Consider the following 20,667-nt stretch of genomic DNA (forward strand, 5'->3'; position numbering starts at 1 on the left):
TGTACATCGGGACCATAATTTACTGATCCAATCATCTACACGTGGATGTTAGTGTTGTTTCCAGTTCTTTGCAACATCAAATGGTGCTGTGATGAATATGCTTGGAAAGATATCTTTGGAAAAATTGTGTAAGTATTTCTGTCAGATATATTCCTAGTGTTAGAACTGCCGGGTGAAAGGTATACACCGTCTGAATTTTGACAGGTGCTGACAGAGGGCTCTCCAAGACAGGGATATTGATGTACACCTCTCCAGGGGTCTCTGTGGTACCTGGGCTTTCTGACATTCTCACCAGGGCTGGGTGTCACTCAATTTGCAAACCTTGCCAGGCTGCTGGTGAAAAGTGATATCTTAATAGTGTTTACATTCTCATTATTCATCCTCAGCGAGGTCAAGCATCTTTTATACTCACTGGACATATGAACTGCTTCTCTTTTGCATTGCATGTGTTTGTCCTTCGCCTCTTTTTAGAAATGTAACCTCTACCATGGGGGAGGTTAGGTCTTTTTCTGGCCTATAGCCTGTTAGGAACATTTGTCCAGTTGTGGTTTTTCTTTCAAGTTTTTGACATTTTTCTTCGTTTTTATTTTGGCCATGGAGGAGTGCCAGCCATCGCCTTCACAGCTTCTGGCTCTCATCTCCTACTTAGGGAAGCTGTCCCTACTCCAAGATTATGAAAATATTTACTATTAGGGTTATTTTTTTACATATAATTTTTGACCCATTTGGGATTTACTTTTTTCATTAAAAAAACAACAACACCTTACTGTTAACGAAAACCAAAAACCATCAGCCCTCTCGTTAGAGAATCTGGTTTCATTCCAGTGAGCTGGGGAAAAGCAGATGCCCTGGGCCCATCTGCCTCCACCTCACCCCCACCCCTGGGGCTCAGGCACAAGGTCCACGGCACCACTTACTTGCAACCCGGACATCGTCGATGGTGACCACTTCATCTAACTGCAGCAGGAACTTCTCGGTGAAGGTGGCCAGGCTGGCTATGAAAAACCGGCCGTACTTCCTGGTGAATTCCTGCAGGGAACATGGGGAGTCTGCGGCTGCAAGGAGAGGGGTCTGCCCCCAAGGCCAGCTGAGGGAGGACTTGGGGAGCTGGCAGGTGAGACGAGACCAAAGCCATGAGTCAACTATGTCCAAGTTAAGTGGCATCTGGTCCTCAGCCAAGAGGCCTCTCCCAAGAGCTGACTGGGCTCAAAGATAGGAAATGGTTTAGAACTGGTCAAGCTGGGCGCCTGCATGGCTCAGTCAGCTAAACATCTGACTTCGGCTCTGGTCATGATTTCACAGTTTGTGAGTTCAAGCCCCGCATCGGGCTCTGGGCTGACAGCACAGAGGCTAGAGCCTGCTTCAGATTCTGTGTCTCCCTCTTTCTCTGCCCCTCCCCCACTTGCTTACACTCTCTCTCTCTCTCTCTCTCTCTCAAAAATAAAGAAACATTAAAAAAAAAGAGGTGGCCAAGGAACACCCAGAGGTTATTCACTAAACACAAAATACATAGATGTGGGTCTTGAAAAAAATTCTCATTAGTAATTTTGTAATTAATTCATTTAGAAATCAAAAGATGCAAGTTAAGCCAGCCAGTAATGACCAGCCAGCTCTATGAAACCTGCTGGCTTTCATGACCCCTTTCGCCAGGGTACCATCTAGGGGCCATGCTCAGTGCTGTTGCTGGACTGTCAGTTGGGGGAGTCTCTCTGGGGGCAGTACAGCCCTCAGCATCCAGGCCCAGCAGCCAATGGCACTACTGACCTCAAGCTTCTCCCTGGTTGCCATAATCACAGTGTCTAAATCGTTCTGCCTTTTCTCTTCCACCTGACACAGAGACTCCATTTCTTGGATATGTGCGGGATGTCCGAGATTTTGATGGAGCTTCTGGGCATTTTCATCCTTTAATCAAACAATCCAGAAATCAGTGGGGATTTTGACCTGGTCTCTAGGTTAGGGCCAGAATGTCACGGGCCCATGCCCTCTGCTAAATGGCCATAGTCAGACTTGTGTGCTCTGACCCGGGTGTGGGAAAGGCCATGGATGGACAGAGGAAGGCAGAGAAGGCAAGATGGGGGCATGACTGGAGCTGACTCTGAGGGCTGGGGAGTGGGAGAGCTGAGCAGCAGCCCCAGTATAACCAGAGCCTTAAGTCCAATAAAATCAATGGCATCCATGTCTGTGCTCCAAGAGCCAGGTAGACCTTTGCTGCTCATGTCAATGACCACACTCCCACAGAATCAGCAGACCCACTCGTTAAATCCAAAAAAGGAGTTTATTGAACACCTTCTATGAAGAAGAAGGCATTTCTCCAATGCCCTGTGTCCCTTAGTCCCCATGCAACAATGCCAGCCTGGCCAGTTCTGCCTATGCCTTGCCCCCATTTCTGAGCTCCCAGGGGCCCTTGGTCCCAGAGAAGGAGGACTAGTCCTGGGGCTCCCACCTTCCTTATCTCCAGCTTCTCCTGATAATCCCAGAACTGTCCCCGGATCTCTTTGGCAGATGCACAGAATCTTTTCCAGTGCTGTTCTTTGAAGTTCTCCATCACCAGCCAGCAGACCTGGGGCAGCAGCTCCTCAAATCTCCTCATCTGGGCCCGTAATTCTACAGGAGTTGGGAGGTGGGGGACCAGGCGAGGGAACAGAGCAGAGCCAAGCTGCTGAAGTGATCTCTCCCACAAAGCCCCAAAGCAATTTCCCAAAGAGAAGGACTTGGTCTACAATGTGGTCATAGCTATCTCATTAGGAGGGATCCTGTGGTCAGAGCAGTACAGAAAATACTAGATTAAGCAAATTCAAAGGACTTCTCTTCAATACTCTACAGGACTTCCCAGCTTATGAAAAGTGCATGGAGCCTTGAGGAGTCTGTTTTATCCATTATCTCCTCAAAGATTGCCTCGACCCTGGTCCCCTTCTGTCCCTGGGGACCCCTAAGTAGCTCTATGTTACACCTACCTCCTCATCCATATCCCTTTACCTCTCCCAGACTATCATCTCTTTGTTTCTCTGCATTGTGTTTTGGAAATTTTCTCTGATAGTAGAAGCCATTCACAATTTCAAAATTTCAACTATTTATTTTTCCAATATAGAAGTTCTATGTGGTTCTCTTTCCTATCTATTTGGTCATTTTCATAGTCTCTCACTCCTTCCTCATGTTTCCAGTGTCCTTTTTAATTTAACTGTAATAAATACATTATTTTATATTCTGTGTCTAATAGGTTCAGTATCTGAAGTCTTTACTGATCTCCTTCTGCTGCCTCATGCTTTAGGGGTCTTTTCCCTGTGTGTGTGTGTGTTGTTTGTTTATTGTGAGCTCTTCTTCTGGGAATTTGACTTGTGAGAATCCTTAGAGGCATGAATCGAAGGTGGGTTTCTTTTCTAGAAAGGATTTATGGTGTCTACCAGATAAGCATCTGGGCACCACTAATTCAAGACCATTTTAAGCTAAATTGTCGGTTGGAGGTCTTGTGGATGATCTACAAAAACAAAGTTAACTTCAGGCACCAAGGCCATTTTATAGTTACAGATTCTTATTAGAGTTTCCCTTCTGCTTTACCCAGTACCAAGGTTTTTTAATAAGACAGTTTCCTTCTAGTTGCTACTGCTGGTGGTGCTGAAGGACAGGGGAGGGGGACTTGGTTTCTGTCTCATTCACCCCACTTTGCAGCTAGAGCCCTGAGGGGGTGGTCCCAGTTTTCTGTGGCTTGTGTCCTTCCAGACTTTGCACCATGGGTGGTCTGGGGCTTTGTCTTCTGCTCCCAAAGCCCTGGAGGCCATGAAAACAAAGGCTCAAGCTCACCTGGGAGTCAGCAATATCCTTACGGCAATGTGTTACTGTTCAATTTCTTTCTTGGAGTTCCTATTTTCACCCAATGTGGGACCCTTGTGTATTTCTTACTTTATGGGTAGCTCATCAATTAAAAGAGCTCATCCCCAAAATGGTATATCCAATACTTGTAAATGTTTTCAGTGGGAAAGGTGGTCAGGATACTGGACTCCCAAATTTCAGGAAATGGAAGTCTCCATTTAATGGGAACTGTGACTCTTCCAGAGAGTGACATAATCTTCTGCATTTCCCAAACCCATACGTTTGACCACAGAACCTTTCTTTTGAGGAAGGTCACATAGGATAGGATCCCAGACTTCACATGGGGACATTCTGAGCTAGAGAAACAAAATGCTCCAGTAGTTTCAATGCCAGTCATTCTATAGCCACAGTAGTGAGAGCCACCACTGGTTATTTCCTCTGTATATGGCAAGTCTGTGTAGTGGGCTTAATCCTCAAAAAACTTGCACAGTGAGTGTTGTCTTTATCTCCAGTTTACAGACAAGGAAACTGAGGCCCACAGAGGTGAGGTGACTTGGTCAAGGTCATAAGGCAGAGAGAAGGCAGTGCTAGGCCTTGAAACTAGGTCTAGCTCTCCTCCAATCATCTCCCTCTTCTACCCAACACAGCAGGAATAATTAGGACTTACAACCGCATAAAACATGCGTGGCTACGGACAAAGATGCAGAAGAACGTGGAGAAATGGGCAAAGGTGGGCGCTGGGTGTGTTTTCACAGCCTCTTTAATGTCATTACAATAAATGTAAATGGCAAGATGTATTCTACCTGCCTGTTTTCACGTCCCTATTCTCCAGGAGGCTGTGTCTATCGGGGTCATCAGAGCCCAGCATGGGCCAGGCATACAGTTGATACTTAACAAATACCCGTGGAAAGTTTTCTTCAAACGTTCAAATACAGAGTTACCACATGACCCAGCAATTCCACTCCTAGCTATATATCCAAGAGAAAGGAAAACGTATGTCCTCACAAAACGTGTATGTGAATGTTTATAACAGCAGTATTCACAGTAGCCAAAGGTGGAAACAGACAAATGTCTACTGATGCAGGGTAAACAAAACGTGGCATATGCACACAATGGAATAAGAGTGAGTCATGAAAAGGAATGAAATACTGACACATGCTACAACACGGATGAACCTTGAAAATGTTATGCAGAATGAAAGAAACCAGTCACAAAGGAGCACACAGTGATTCCGTGCATATGCAAGCTCAGAATAGGAAATCTACAGAGGCAGAAAGTAGTTGAGTGGTTGCTTAGGGCTGGGACAGTGATGGAGGGACAGGGAAGTAGTGATCGTTGCCCAACTCTGAGAATATACTAAAATCCACTGAATTGGAGATTTTACACGGGCAAATTGTGTGGTATGTGACTATCTCAATAAAGCTGTCAAAATTACCTGTGCAATGAACAAAACATTTTTAGTGATACAAATCACCAGATTTCTCAAGAAAAGTCATTTTTTTTTTCAGTGTTGTTGTGCCTCCCAGTTAAATCTGATCAATGTTTTTACCTAATTCCAAGATGGCAGCTTTTCACAGGGAGGCTCCTGTGCCTCCCTCAGTGACCTCCTGGTCAGGAGGGCACCCTCCAGGCTGTGAAGCCCAGGCTCTGCTTAAGTGGTGGCATGTGCCACACCCTCGACCTGCCTGCCCGCCTGCCGCCCAGACCCACCTATGAGGCAGGAGTTATGGTACTCGTCTGTCTGGACATGGTATTCCAGGATCCTCTTGCAGATATTCTCTGCACACTGGTCAAAGTTTTCGTACATGCAGTCAGGCCTGGTGACTGAGTGCTTCTCTTTGCGGTAAAACTCCTGCAAAAGAGGTCGATGCTGTCTGGGCAAGGATGCTCACCATGGGGCTCTGGCCCATGCTCCTGCATCCTCCACCCCACTCTCCACACCTTCTAGCCCATTCTCCTGATGTCACTCTTCCTACCCAACTGCCCTTTTTACCACTGCCAATATCCCAGTACTCAAGGCATAAGTGACTGAATGGCAAAACTCTTTTTTTGTCCTTCAAGACCCAAATGGAATCTCATTCCAACGACCAGGTTGAGAGAATTCTATGAAGTGCCAAACTAGGTACTAGGCCAAAGGCCACAAATATGGATGACTCACAGACCCTATTCTGAAGGTTTGCAGCCTAGTTGGAGGCCGACAGGAACGCACACAGACACCCCTGTGTGGGGTGTGCTGGAACTGTGCACTCGGTAGCTCCAGCAGCCCCATCCATCTCCCTGTGGTGCCGCCATGTCTGTTTCCCTACGCGGGGTGCTGGCCTCCCAGGGACAGAGACTGGGCTTGTTCCTCTTAGCCCACCCAGTATCTGACATGTAGTAAGTGTCCGAGAAATGTTTGGTGGCTCAGTAAATGGATAAATGAATGAATGAGGTTTAATTTTTAGGATGAAGAAAACATCACATGAGGTGACAGAAGCTAGGTAGCTGTGGTTGTGGGTCCCTTTCTCTCAATTTCACCCACAAAGCCATTATCAGCAAAATCTAATAGGCAGAGGTGGCTGGGGACATATGGCCAGCAGCCAGTCCAGGGGCACGCAGAGGCCTCTGGGCAGCAGCCCTCACCTCCACAACATTCAGCAGATGCTCATTGCTCTCCCAGAGGAGGGTCAGGATGATCCCTTTAAAATCCCTGAAAGACACAAAAGACAGATCCCTGAGGGGTCTTGTCTAATCACACCAAATGGTGTGGACAAAACCAAATGGACAGAACATTCTGAGTGCTCAGCAGCCCAGCCAGGATTGGACAGTTCATGTGATTCCCAGGTGTGTTCTCACCTAATATTTCTATTTGTCTAGTTTAATGGCTCTTTTATGTGATAAGCTGGGTTTGGCCCCTTCCAAGAGTCTATTCTCTTTTGGCCTCATCACTCATTGTAGCTACTTGCTCCTGCCCTGGGACCTTTGCACACACTGATTCCTCACCAGAGAATATGGTTAACTTTCTTCTTGGTCACATTTGCTCCTGCTCTTCCTCAGATCCTAACCTGGTGGCAATTCCTGACCATCCTGGTCCAATGCTCTCAGAGTGGTCCTCAGCTCTACAACACTCCCCACAGAGGGATTTGGGATTGATTTTTGTGACCGGCTGATTAAACTCTATCTCTTCTAGAAGATGGTAAATTCCATCTAGACAGACCGCATGTGTCTGTTTTGCTCACCATGGGACCCCCAGTCCTGCTACAGAGTCTGAACTTATTTGTACCTCAGTATTGGTTGAAAGAAGAAAGAACAATTTCTTATAAATATTAATCAAACAAGCAGGACTTCCTGTAGGACCAAACATCCACCTTCCGGTACCTCTGCCATTTAGGCTGACTCTGCACACACTGGGGCTTGATTAAACAAAGTTGCCCAGTACCAGTGGATATTCCTGGCCAGTTAAGTCAATTATCTCAATAGTAAAAGTGAAATAAGGGAAGGGATAGATGTATTAGAACTTAATTTAACTTAGAACCTTAAGATGTAGGACACTTAATTTTTCACAATTTCTGTTAAGTGATGCAGCCAATTTCTAAAACATATGTATATAGGCCACTCACTGTTTCATTTTAAAATTCACTCATCATAACTAAAGAAAATTAGAAATATACTGAAAAGCAAAGGAGAAAATGAATGCCAACATTTTATTGTATTTCCTTCTGGCTGCTTTTAAAGTCAGTTTGGAATTAGGTTCATGTGTATTTTACATTCTGTTCACTTGTTAAGTGTTCCCCCACATTAAGATATCTTTTTAAATGGCTGTGTAACACCATCTAGTATGTAAGCACCATGGTTTGCAATCCTCTATTTTTGGACTGCTAGGTTTTCTGATTTTTTTAATCTTTCTTTTTTTAAAATTTATTTATTTAAATTCAAGTTAGTTAACATACAGTGTAGTATTGGTTTCAGGAGTAGAACCCAGTGATTCGTCACTTACATGTAACACCCAGTGCTCACCCCAAGTGCCCTCCTTAATGCCCATCCCCCATTTAGCCCATCCCCTACCATCTGTATTGAAGAGTCTCTTATGGTTTGCTTCCCTCTCTGTTTTTATCTTATTTTTCCTTCCCTTCCCCTATGTCCATCTGTTTTTTAAATTCCACATATAAGTGAAATCATATATTTTGACTGACTTATTTCGCTTAACATAGTGCATTCTAATTCCATCCATGTCATTGCAAATGGCAAATTTTCATTCTTTTTGATTGCCGAGTAATATTCCTGTGGTGTGTGTGTGTGTGTGTGTGTGTGTGTGTGTACCACCTCTTTATGCATTCATCAGCCGATGCACATTTGGGCTTTTTCCATAATCTGGCTACTGTTGATAGTGCTGCTATAAATATTGGGGCGCATGTGCCCCTTGAAATCAGCATTTTTTTAAGTTTATTTATTTTGAGAGAGAGAGAGCACAAGTGGGGTAGGGGTGGAGATGAGAGAGAGTTCCGAGCAGGCTGTCAGTGTAGAGCCTGACGCAGGGCTCAAACTCACAAACCATGAGATCATGACCTGAGCTAAGATCAAGAGACAGATGCCCAACCAGCTGAGCCACCCACGCACACCCCAAAATCAGCATTTTGTATCCTTTGGATAAATACCTAACAGTGCAATTGCTGGTAAGATACTTCTGTTTTGTTTTGTTTTGTTTTGTTTTGTTTGGAGGAACCTCCATACTGTTCTCTAGAGTAGCTGCACCAGTTTGCATTCCCACCAACAGTGTAAAAGAGTTCCCCTTTCTCTGCATCCCTTCCAGTATCTGTTGTTTCATGAGTTGTTAATTTTAGCCATTCTGACAGGTGTGAGGTGGTATCTCATTGTGATTTTGATTTGTATTTCTCCAATGATGAGTGATGTTGAGCATCTTTTCATGTGACTGTTAGCCATCTGGATGTCTTCTTTGGAGGTGTCTATTCATGTCTTCTGCCCTTTTCTTCACTGGATTATTTGTTTTATTGGGTATTGAGTTTGATAAGTTCTTTATAGATTTTTGATCCTAACCCTTTATCTGATATGTCATTTGCAAAAATCTTCTCCTATTCTGTCGGTTGCCATTTAGTTTTGTTGATTGTTTCTTTCGCTGTGCAGAAACTTTTTATCTTATTTTTTAATGTTTACTTTTGAGAATGAGAGACAGACAGAGTGTGAACAGGGGAGGGGCAGAGAGAGAGGGAGACACAGAATCTGAAGCAGGCTCCGGGCTCTGAGCAGTCAGCACAGAACCCGACACGGAGCTCGAACTCATGAACCATGAGATCATGACCTGAGCCAAAGTCGGTAGGTTAACCAACTGAGACACCCAGGTGCCCCCAGAAGCTCTTTATCTTGATGATGTCCCAATAGTTAATTTTTGCTTTTATTTCCCTTGTCTACTATTTGACTAGGCCTCATCCTTGGACACCGCCTTTGGCTTGCTATGTCCTATGTTAGTAAGAATACTACTAAGTCAGGGGCACCTGGGTGGCTCAGTTGGTTAAACATTGGACTGTTGATGTTGGCTCAGGTCATGATCTCACTGTTCATGAGATCGAGCCCCATGTTGGGCTATGCACTGACAGCATGGAGCCTGCCTGAGATTCTCAATCTCTCTCTCTCTCAAAATAAATAAATAAAGATTTTAAAAAATAAAGAATTAAATAATTAAAAATACTGTTAAGTCAGTTCAGATACTACCCACCCACCCCACCCAATATCTGAGCACCTCTGATTTCCAACAGCCATGGCCTGCCTGCAGCAAGAATCCTGCTAAGTAGGCAAGAATCCACTACCGTTGAATTTTCAATCTACTGACCTCCTCACTCTGCATTTTGACTATAAATCTTCTCTTGTCCTTATTGTATTCTGAGTTGAGCCCCATCCCTCTTCCCTGTTGCAACAGTCTTGGCGCCTATTGCAATGGTCCCACATAAAGTATTCCTTACTGTTTTAACAAGTATCAGAATAATTTTTTCCTTAACACCTCCCACTGGCAGTGCCTGGGAGGGACCATCTGCACCCTCCCTTGATAAACTGGGAACTTCCTCTAAAATCTATTTACATATTGGTTAATGTTGGGCAAAATATGGAATGGATTTGTTCCCTTTTCATTTGTTTGCATTCTAGTGAGAATTAGTGTTTTGTCCACATGTTTGTTCCTAATTTTATTTCTTCCTCATGTGTGGTCTCTTCCAATTCTCCCCTTACCCTATTGTGTGCTGGAAATTTCTTTAGCAATTTTCTGGGGGAAGGGGATGGGGAGAGGAGCCAATTTTTCCTTTGTTGTCTTTATTTACCACTATTGTGTCTTGACTGGTTGTTATCTAACTTTTAATTGCATTTTATCTCAAAGGAGTTTAAAAATTTATTTGCCAAAATTTTCCATCCTTTTCTGTGTGATTTCATCTAGTGCTTCTTGGAGTGATGATCCTGCATTACTCGAGGGCGACCTGTAGACGACTTGCTGGCTTGTCTTCACAATTCCAAGAAAGGACTCTCTTCTACCCACGTGCACAGGGAAGGTGAAGGCTTGGGGAGAAGTCACTTAGTCAGAGTCCCAAGGCGGGGGTAAAAACATCATCAGTCTGATTCCATTTTCTGAGCAATTCACCACTGTGTTATGCTAGGAAAGTCTCTCCCTTTCAGAGATTTCATAAGTGCTTGATTTTTTTTTTTTCTGTTTAGCCTGTGATCTTTTTTTCACCACTAAAATACTGTGGTGCATCCATACTGTGGCTAACTATTTAGCAATACAAAGGGATGAACTAGTGATACATGTGACCACTTAGGTGGATCTCAAGGGCATCATATTGAGTACAAAAAGCCACTCTGCAAATGTCATACACTGTATGAGACTGTTTATATGACCTTCTTGAAATGACAAAATAATAGGGATGGAAAATGATCAGTGGTTGCTCAGGGTTAGGGATGGAGAGGGAGAGGGCATGGGTACAGCTATAAAGGGGTGACAGGAGTGACATACAGTTGGTGGTGATGGAACAGTTCTGTTTCTTGATTGTGGTGATAGTTACATGAATATACACATGTGATAAAATGACAGAACTATAAAAAGTTGAGAGTCAAGATTTTGATGATGAGGAATGCCTTTTTGTGAATGGGGCAAGGGAGCATCTAGCTGCTGACTTGGACCCAACTTCTAGGTCCTGAAGTCACTCTTCTTTTCTTTATTTTTTAATGTTTATTTATTTCTTAGAGAGAGAGCTGGGAGAATGACAGAGAGATAGGGAGACAGAGGATCCGAAGCAGGCTCTCCGCTGTCAGTTCAAAACTTGACATGGGGCTTGAACCCACGAGCCATGAGATCATGACCTGAGTCAAAGTCAGACACTTAACCAACTAAGCCACCCAGGTGCCCTGAAAACCACCCTTCTTTGCAAACTTCACAAACCCCAGAGATAAGACCAGTGGGGCAAAAAGGCTGATGATGAGTTCCCTGATTAAGGGGGAGAGGGTATCTCTGAGTCTCTTTGATTGCTTTCAATTTTCTGAAGTTGCTTATTTGCTTGAAATGTAGCCATTAAGTGGAACAGAGTTTGTTTTAATAAATGAAATTAAAATAAAGGGAAAGAGGAATGAGGGAGATGAGGCATTAAAAAATTGAAGAAAAAAACCCACAAACAAATCCCAGACTTGAAAGAGGTGTGCTTCCCACTACCCCAAAAAGCTTAACTTAGAAAATGTGAAATTTTGGTGAAAATGTCTCTCAACAAATTTAGGTGAAATGGGATGAGACAAACTGACCTTGACCCTCATCTTTCCCCTTGCAAATCTCTCCTGCTCTGCCCCCCACTTCTTATTTTCCCCTCAGCTGTGTCAGATTTCACCACCCCCTTCACAGAGACAACAAGTTAAAATGGACTTAAAGGAAAAGGTGCCACTTACTCAGCTGGCGGCGGTGGCTTCTCCCCGAGCACTTGGTACTTTCTGTCCATTCGGTTGGGCTTGGAGTACCGTGTGATGCTGTGGGACAAAGGTGGATCAGTGTTCTGGAGGCTGGGGTAGACAGACAGTTCTGTGGGAGCCCCACCTAACTTGCTGGAGGCCCTGCGTCTGCCTGTGGGACACCGTGACCCCCATGTCTGGGCCTGAATCCTTCAAGATACTTCCCTACTCCTCAAAGCTTTGGAGACGCTTATCGTGGGGGTCAAGTCCTTATTGCTAAAACTGACCCAAGGCCCCTGGGAAGGGGCAAGGGGCCAGAAATTCATATCCTTGCTTTCCTGTGGGGAGGACCCAAAGAAAAACAGGTTGAGGTGCTTTTCAAACAAAAATACAATGTGCCCAGTTAAACTTGAATTCCATATAAGAAGTGAATAATTTTTAGTGTAAGCATGTCCCATGCAACATCAGACAGCCCCAGCAACATGGACTTCATTTTGTAACCACTGACAGACTGAATATACAGATGGGCAATAGCTGGACTGTACAAAAATACAGAACTCTGACCCCAAACCTGCAGCAACGTGCCCAGGAAACCAATTCCTTGTCTATAATAAACAACTCGGGAAGCCAGCCTGATAGAAGTCAGATCTGGAGGAAGCCATATTGTCATCTCTAGTGGCAATCCAGAATGCCAAACAATAACTCCTGTAACAATCATCTCCAAATGGCCGGGACTTGATTATTGACAGCTTCCCTGAATTTTGTCCCTGCTTCCAACTTAGAACCAATCAGGGAAAGTCAAGTACACAGCCCTAAATAATCACATAGAATGCCCTGCTGCTAGTTGTCCTGCCTCCAGCTTCCCCACATCAACAGCCTCCAATAAAGGCACATTTAAAGCCTTCCTTTTCTCCACTATACAGTTTTTTCACTCTTGTCTGCCTTTGAGTCTCTGCTAAAACAGAAGTAATGATGGCTGACTCCCTTGCTGTACCAAGCTCCGAATAAATAGCCTTTGCTTTTCTCATTTGGTTGGTCTTAGGTTTATTTCCACGTTGCAGATGGCATTCATGTTCATGGATCTTTTGGAGGTATGCAAAGCAGGAATTGCCTCACCGCTACTTCCTCAAAACCAGGAATCAAACCATATAAATGAGGGCTCAAGAGGACCCAAAAGTCAGTTCAGCCACTGGCTCTGTTACTTGCCTTCTGTTGAATCAGTGTCAGGGGCCAGCGGGGCCCACATTCACTGAGTAATGAGTCCAATGACCCCTACAGGGGCATAATGGGCAGAGTGCCTGACCAGGATGCAGAGGCCCAGAATTTCTCCTGGAGAGAAAGCCATCTCCAATGTCCCTCTTTTTGACTGGGAAGAATGGGTATGGGAGGAGGGCTGGGATCTACCAGTTGTGACCATGGAAAACCACTGAATGCCCAGATGGGCTCTCAAGGTGGGAGGCCTGTGTGAGCTGCATCACTCAGCAGGAATGAGCACAGACCTGACTAACGCCAGCTTCAGAGCCAACCTCTCACTGGGTCCATTGGGGTCTCAGAGCTGGGAGTACAGGTGGTACTTTCCTAGGACAGTCTGATAAATGGACAGGGTGGTCTCTGGCCTATGTCTATGGGGACAGGGAAGGCATCTGGGAAGGGGAGATCCTCAGCAGCCCAGCAGACCTACCTCGTTGTTGAAGTGGCACTGGCACTGGACAGGGCCTTTCTCACGACATGTTCTCCTCGGTTCCGGTGTCGCTTCAAGCCTTTGGGTGATGAGCACCCAGGACAAGAACAGAGGACCCAAGGTGAGGATGGACCAGATGGCAACACTGGCTTTCCCACCGCCAGTGCCCCAAGACCCACAGGCCTGTTTGTCTCTACCTGTCTGGAACCGATCTTTGTCGCACTGCTGGGTTGAGCATTTTGAGTTGGGAAGTCTGAAACCAAAGGAAAGGATATGAGCTTTCCCCAGTGACCATGAGGACAGCTCAGGGCAGGCATTGGGTACCATCCCAGTTAGCACATAATACCATGTGAACGTGTCCTATTATGAGGCCCATTTTAGAGGAGGAAACTGAGGCCATGTACACCCCATGGCCACTCACTGCAGGATCTTCTTGACAACTTCCACAGCCGGGTCTTCAATCATGGACTTCCCCATGCGGCTGGGCTGGGCAAAGGACTCAGGGGTGACCAAGTCTACCTTGGCTTCCTCTTCAAGGACTTCTGAAGACACCAGGATGTCACTCTCCACCTCCATATCGATCATGATGTCATCCTGCAGGCCCAAGAGAAGGGCCTGAGTGTGTGGGCCCAGTCTACATGCTAGGAATGAAAGCAGCTGGGTTCATGTTCCAAAAGCACCTTGCCCAGGGGCTGCAGCAGGAGGCTAGCTGCCTGATTCTTTGAGTCTGTATTTTCCTTCTAAAAAAATGGTAATGGTCATATATCCTTTAGAGAGTCATTCATTCATTCATTTATATGTGCATGTGGCTTTCAAAAACATTTCCCAAGTACCTGCTTTCTGCAAGGCTCTGGCTGGGTCCTGGGACACAGGGTGGAGAGGTAACATGTGATCTTTGTTTTTATAGGGCTTACAGTCTAGTCAGAGAGACAAACATTTAACATGCACTTCTACAAATAAATGTCTAGTCAAAATTGTGACCAATGCTATGAAGGAAAAGTTCCAAAGTCTTCCATGAGGCTGAGGGTCATGGATTTACAAGGCCAGCCCATAGATGTGTCCAGGCAGTGTTCTTAAAATGGGTGAATGAATGAATAAATGTGTGGGCAAGTGAGTGGCCAACACGCCCTACAAGTCGGACCTTAGAGAAAGGGTAGGAGTAGTGGCCCTCAAAGAGGGCTTAGTTAGGCTATTCCCTATTTTATTTGAGTCTTGTCTCAGCAGTGGACTATAAGAGGGAGGGACCCTAGCTGGACTCCTGAGTTCTTTCTTGAAGGGCGCAGGTGGTATGATGCTGGTGGTATGATGGAGGGTTAGTATCGGTGGCATGGTGGGAAGCGCCTCCCCATAGAAGGAAGGACTGGTTCAAAACATGGCAGTGAGAGCAGAACTTGAGGGATGTCCACTTATTCCCATATTGTTTTATGTCACACACTCCTGGAAGTTGGTTGAGTGTCTCTGGTGTTCAAAACCTGATGTTAAGGGCTGAGTGCAGGGTGGCGGCGACAGAAGCTCTGCCCTCTTGGGGTACACAGTCTGGAGAGATAGCCCCTAAAAATGGAGACATCACTGTGGTCTGTGAGAGAAGGCCCAGTGGGAAGTGATGTCTTTTGGGTGGGAGTGGGGGTGAGAAATGAAGAGACCATGGAGGGCAAACCAAAGAGGCTGCTGTGAAGGCTCAGTTGAAGGATGTGGATTTCACCCTGAGTGATCAGGAGAGTGGCACAGTCAGACTGACCTTCTCCAACATTATGTCTGGCTGTAGTTCAGGGAGTGGATCATGAGGGAACATGAGAGGAAAAGGGCAGCCATGTGGGCAGGAAGAGGTTGGTGGAGGTGGGGTGGGGAGAAGCCAGTGGTTGCTTATGCGCATGGGTGGGAAGGAAAAGGCTGAAAGGCAAGGGTAGCCTGAGAGCTGGCAGCTGGTAGGTCTTGGTGAAGGTGAGGAGATGGTGCCAGGAGGTGAGGAATCTCCTAAGATGGCAGGGAAGTGGACTATTTGGGATTTGAATCCCAGATCTGACTGCACAGCCTATGGTCTTTCCAAGGCAACCTGGTAGGCCTGGTGTTCAGCAGGACCCTGGGAGCCGTCTCTTCCCTTAGGCTCTACTGAGCTCTGCAGGTCTCCTGAGAGCCCAGCTGTGACAGCTCACCCACCCTTCCCCACTTCCCATTCCCTTCCTCTACTGTCTGTTCCTTACAGTAAAGACAACTTGAGTCGTGAATACGATGTCCAGCCTGCAATTCAGGTACTGAATCCTCTGGCCCAGTTTTTCTTTCCAAGTCCGGACCAAGCCAAGGAGGTCATCCGTGGCCACCACCTAGGAGAAGAGAGCTGCAGGAAGCAAGGTGCAGGAGGGCCGCCTGCCTCCATCTGAACCACAGGCCTCTTGATTCAATGGAGGCCCCTCACTTGCAGGGAGGGCCCTAGGAGAGTGGGCGGTGCTGGCTGGCTCTCTCGGGCAACTGCAGTGGGGCAGTAAATCCTTCACTGATGGGGCATCAGGAGTTCTAGTCCTGGTTTTATGGGTTCATTCTGGGCAAATGATTTGAGTTAGCTCAACTTGGTCTCCCCATCTGTGTGGTGGGACACAGAATGTTCCTTGGAATCTCTTCTAGCTTTGACGCTCTTAGAAGGAAATGTTTGGCCCCAAATGGCCACGTTGTGTGTGAGTGAAATGACCACAGCCTTTCTGGAAAGTGATCTAACCATTTCCACAACAAGCTCAGATACACACCCCCTCAAGCAGCAATCCCACAGACCCTGCCCCCAGGTGTGCAGGAAAGAACATGTAAGGACGTTCACCTTTACGTGCACCCACACATCACTTGTCAGTCCTCACACTTGGTCCCCTGCATTGTTCACTGACCTATGTACATGACCCAGGCCAGGAGGTGCCTTGGCCTCTTCTGCTTCCTTCATTTCTAGTGAATTCTGAGTCCTAACCATTCCCCCGCTACTCAACTCTGGAATTGGAAGGTGTCCCTGGTGGTACCTTGTCCAAGCCACAATTCTCTGTGCTTCAGTTATGACACGCTGCCTCACTCCTCCCTCCCTCCCTGCCTTTCTGCACACAGCAACCTGAAGCCCCTCCATGTATGTGGCACTGAGCATGTGACCCTGGCCACACCTGTCCATGGTCCCCACTGCCTTCACCATGCATCGTTCCCATCTCCTGATCACTGTTTCGCAGAGGTGTCCAACCAGTCTCCTCCATCAACACAGGATTGCCTGCCCACCCAAGTTCAAGTTCCCCTGACCTGGCCAGAAGGCTGTGAAAGCCTTCCCCTGTCCAACACTCTGACACCACAAGAAGAGGGCAGTGAGGGGGTTGGAGAGGTGAGGAAATGCAGGAGAGCAAATGTTTCTGCTCTGGAGAGGCAGAGCTGTCCCTAAAGGGACTGATAAAGAAGTCATGGCAGATTAAGCTGTTTTCCCCCTGTTCCTCAGGGGTCATGCAGAAATAACTGCATAAAAACACAGAGGTCACAGGGGCTCTGCAAAAAAATGAGACTAATATGAGGGATGTGTATTCACTTAGTGCTTTGTGGATGTTTGAACTTTTCTCAAGAAGCATGTGTTACTATGCAAGAAAAAGCATAGAGACTAAATGTCCTCTCAGTGTTAACAAACATGAAACCTCAACTCAGTCACTGAAATGGAAGAGAAAAGACAAAGCTTGGTGAGGAAGGAACATCCCATTCAAGAAACCTCCAGTTGAGACATCTGGTTCTCGAGTGCCTGGTTGAGCTGTTGGGAAAAGATTGCCCGGGGAGGCCGGGACAGATGTGGAACAGGGGACAGAGATGTGTGCTGGTGGCAGAAAAACAAGCATGTAAACAACGTAAACATCCAGAGACCTGATGTGCTGATCCACACTGCTCTAATTTGGACATTTTAACCAGTAGTAACCGTAGAAAACAGTAGTAACCAGTTCATGTGCAATGATCAAAATGAGCAAATGAAAAATCAAACAAAAAGTGGTTGTTCAGAAAGCAGAGTCCTGCCTGCTTCTGTTTTTCCTCTAGGGCTGAGTTCCAATTACAGGGAAGGAAGCCTGGTGACATCAGCAGGGGAGTGAGGTCAGACTGAAGCCCCACGTTCACTGGACTCTACATGCTTGCCAGGGAGGGGCTGGGGGCGAGAGAAGGTGGCTGTTTTCTCTTCTCTTCCTTAATTCCATTGGGTCCAACAGGGGTTAAGTAGGAAGGCTCAGAGGCCCCTCTGGAGCTGGAGAAATCTTGATGACAGATGTAAATTTACTTTCAGTTTGATTCTTGTATAATGGCATCTTCACTATTCATAGCTTAGCAAATACTGAATACTTACTTTTTTATCTCCCTTTGAGTTTCGACACATTTCTATTTTCCTTTGAAGCTGTTCCAGAGACGAATTCAATCCATCTGTTTGCAGATTGGATTTTGCAACCTAGAAAAACCAGAACTTCCAAGGTTTGTTTCTAGAATACTTATTTTTTTATTATTTTTTTAATATGAAATTTATTGTCAAATTGGTTTCCATACAACACCCAGTGCTCATCCCCACAGGTGCCCTCCTCAATACCCATCATCCACCTTCCCCTCCCTCCCACCCCCCATCAACTCTCAGTTTGTTCTCAGTTTTTAAGAGTCTCTTATGTTTTGGCTCCCTCCCTCTCTAACCTCTTTTTTTTTTTCTTCCCCTACCCCATGGTCTTCTGTTAAGTTTCTCAGGATCCACATAAGAGTGAAAACATATGGTATCTTCTTTCTCTGTATGGTTTATTTCACTTAGCATAACACTCTCCAGTTCCATCCACGTTGCTACAAAAGGCCGTATTTCATTCTTTCTCATTGCCAAGTAGTATTCCATTGTGTATATAAACCACAATTTCTTTATCCATTCATCAGTTGATAGACATTTAGGCTCTTTCCATAATTTGGCTATTGTAGGAAGTGCTTCTATAAACATTGGGGTACAAGTGCCCCTAGGCATCAGCACTCCTGTATCCCTTGGGTAAATTCCTAGCAGTGCTATTGCTGGGTCATAGGGTAGATCTATTTTTAATTTTTTGAGGAACCTCCACACTGTTTTCCAGAGCAGCTGCACCAGTTTGCGTTCCCACCAACAGTGCAAGAGGGTTCCTGTTCTAGAATACTTGTTTTGATCAGCAACATATTCAGCAAAACATTATATAAGAGATGAATTAAATATTGGAAAAATGAAATTGGTGGGGGGGAGATGCACAATGTTATCAGAAACTAGATCAATGCAAATATAAAAGTTTTTGTTTTAGGGGTGCCTGGGTGGCTCAGTTGGTTGAGCATCCAACTTCAGCTCAGGTCATGATCTCACAGCTTGTGAGTTCGAGCCCCACGTCAGGCTCTGTGCTGACAGCTCAGAGCCTGGAGCCTGGTTCAGATTCTGTGCCTCCCTCTCTCTCTGCCCCAACCCACTGGCATTCTGTCTCTGTCTCTCTCAAAATTAAATAAACATCAAAAAAATTTTTTTAAGTTTTTGTTTTGTTGTGTTTTTTTACTGTCAAACAGATAAGGTTTAAAAATAAAATCGACAACCCACAGTAGTGGTTGAGGGTATGAAGAAGAACACACTCATGACCAGCTGGTGATGAGTTGTCTGTAAAAGCCACCTGGGAACACGTGAAGCCTTAAAACATTCATGCTCTACCCCAGTAATTCTAGCTCTGGGAGATACCTTACAGACATAATCAGAGTTCCCTCTGCAAGGGTATTTATCATATCACTGGCATAATAAGTGAAATCCAACAACTATTTCTCCAAAAAGGATTGGCTAAGTAAAAATGGCAACACATTCAGGAGAGGGAAGCCAGAACAATAGTGTTTTCAAATAATCTTTAAAGATTATATAGCTTACAAAATTGTATAAAATAGAAAGAGGCTGGATTTTGTGTGTGTGTGTGTGTGTATGTATGTGTGTGTATATATCTTTTATATATTATATAATATATATATATATATATATATATATATATATATATATATATATAATCTTTATATGCATAGAAAAAAGTCTAAAAATAATTCAAAGTCTTTCCTGGCTTCATTGAGATATAATTGACATGTAACATTATATAAGTTTAAGGTATACAATGTATACCTTATTATAAAGGTATAATTTGTATAATTTGACATGTGTATATATTGCAAAATAATAGGAGATTGGATTAGTAATCAAAACCCTCCTGACGAAGAAAAGCTCAGGACCTGATGGTTTCATGGGTGAATTCTACCAAACATTTAAAGAAAACTTCACACCAATTCTTCTCAAGCTCTTCCAAAAAATAGAATAGGAGGGAATATTCCCAAACTCATATTACAAAGCCATCACTACCCTGCCGCCAAAGTCAGGTAAGAACACTACAAAGAGGGTGCCTGGGTGGCTCAGTTGGTTAAGCATCCGACTTGGGCTCAGATCATGATCTCATAGCTCATGAGCTCAAGCCCCACATCGGGTGAGCTCGTGCCCTGCTTCAGGTAGCACAAGCCCTACTTCCAGTGAGCATAAGCTCCGCTTTGGGTGAACACGAGTTCCATTTTTGGGTGAGCCCTGTTTCTCTCTCTCCCACCCTCCCTCTCTCTGTCTCTCTCTCTCCCTTCCCCTCCCCCCTCTCTCTGCCCCTCCAGGGATTTTCTCTCTCTCTCTCTCCCTCTCCATTGCTCACTTGTGCCCTCTCTCTCTCTCTCTCTCTCTAAAAAAAAAAAAAAAAAAAAAAATAGAACACTACAAGGAAACTACAGACCAATATCCCTTATGAATATAGATGCAAAAATCCTCAACAAAATATTAGCACATGAAATTCAACAGCACATTAAAAGCATTGTATACCACGATCAAGTGGCATTTACCTCTGGAAGCAAGGAGGATGGTTCTACAAATGCAAATCAATCAATGTGACACCACATTAATAGAATAAGAAATAAAAATCATTTGATCAGTACAATAGACACAGAAAAAGCAATTGACCAATTGGTCTATCAGATTTCCTATTTGTTCATGATTCAATCTTGGTAGATATATTTCTACAAACTTATCCATTTCTTCCAGGTTATCTAATGTGTTGGCATATAATTGGTAATAGTCTCATGATTCTGGTATTTCTGTGGTATTAGTTGCAATGTCTTTCATTTCTGACTTTATTTGAGTCTTATCTCTTTTTTTTCTTGGTCTAGCTAAAGGTTTGTCCATTTTGTTTACCTTTGAAAAACAAGCTCTAGCTTCATTGATCCTTTCTATTGTTTTTCTGGTC

At 44.9% G+C, this 20,667-nt stretch overlaps 1 protein-coding gene across 2 annotated transcripts in view; it reads right to left on the minus strand.

Moving 5' to 3' along the window:
* CCDC180 (coiled-coil domain containing 180) overlaps positions 1–20,667 on the minus strand; it is a 66,572-nt gene that overhangs the window by 9,245 nt on the left and 36,660 nt on the right. Inside the window, exons 25-35 of one of the 2 annotated variants that reach the window (XM_053204912.1) lie at positions 17,730–17,828; positions 15,601–15,720; positions 13,821–13,993; positions 13,597–13,652; positions 13,400–13,478; positions 11,719–11,796; positions 6,430–6,496; positions 5,518–5,659; positions 2,444–2,604; positions 1,765–1,902; positions 918–1,029 (exon numbers count right to left, since the gene is read on the minus strand). In XM_053204912.1, the coding sequence (XP_053060887.1) occupies positions 918–1,029; positions 1,765–1,902; positions 2,444–2,604; positions 5,518–5,659; positions 6,430–6,496; positions 11,719–11,796; positions 13,400–13,478; positions 13,597–13,652; positions 13,821–13,993; positions 15,601–15,720; positions 17,730–17,828 (1,225 nt within the window). Of the gene's footprint in view, positions 1–917; positions 1,030–1,764; positions 1,903–2,443; positions 2,605–5,517; positions 5,660–6,429; positions 6,497–11,718; positions 11,797–13,399; positions 13,479–13,596; positions 13,653–13,820; positions 13,994–15,600; positions 15,721–17,729; positions 17,829–20,667 lie in introns of those variants that run through there. The other variant, XM_053204913.1, reaches the window with a different exon arrangement.

The sequence above is a fragment of the Acinonyx jubatus genome, chromosome D4 (genome assembly GCF_027475565.1).
Source record: "Acinonyx jubatus isolate Ajub_Pintada_27869175 chromosome D4, VMU_Ajub_asm_v1.0, whole genome shotgun sequence".
Lineage (NCBI taxonomy): Eukaryota > Metazoa > Chordata > Mammalia > Carnivora > Felidae > Acinonyx > Acinonyx jubatus.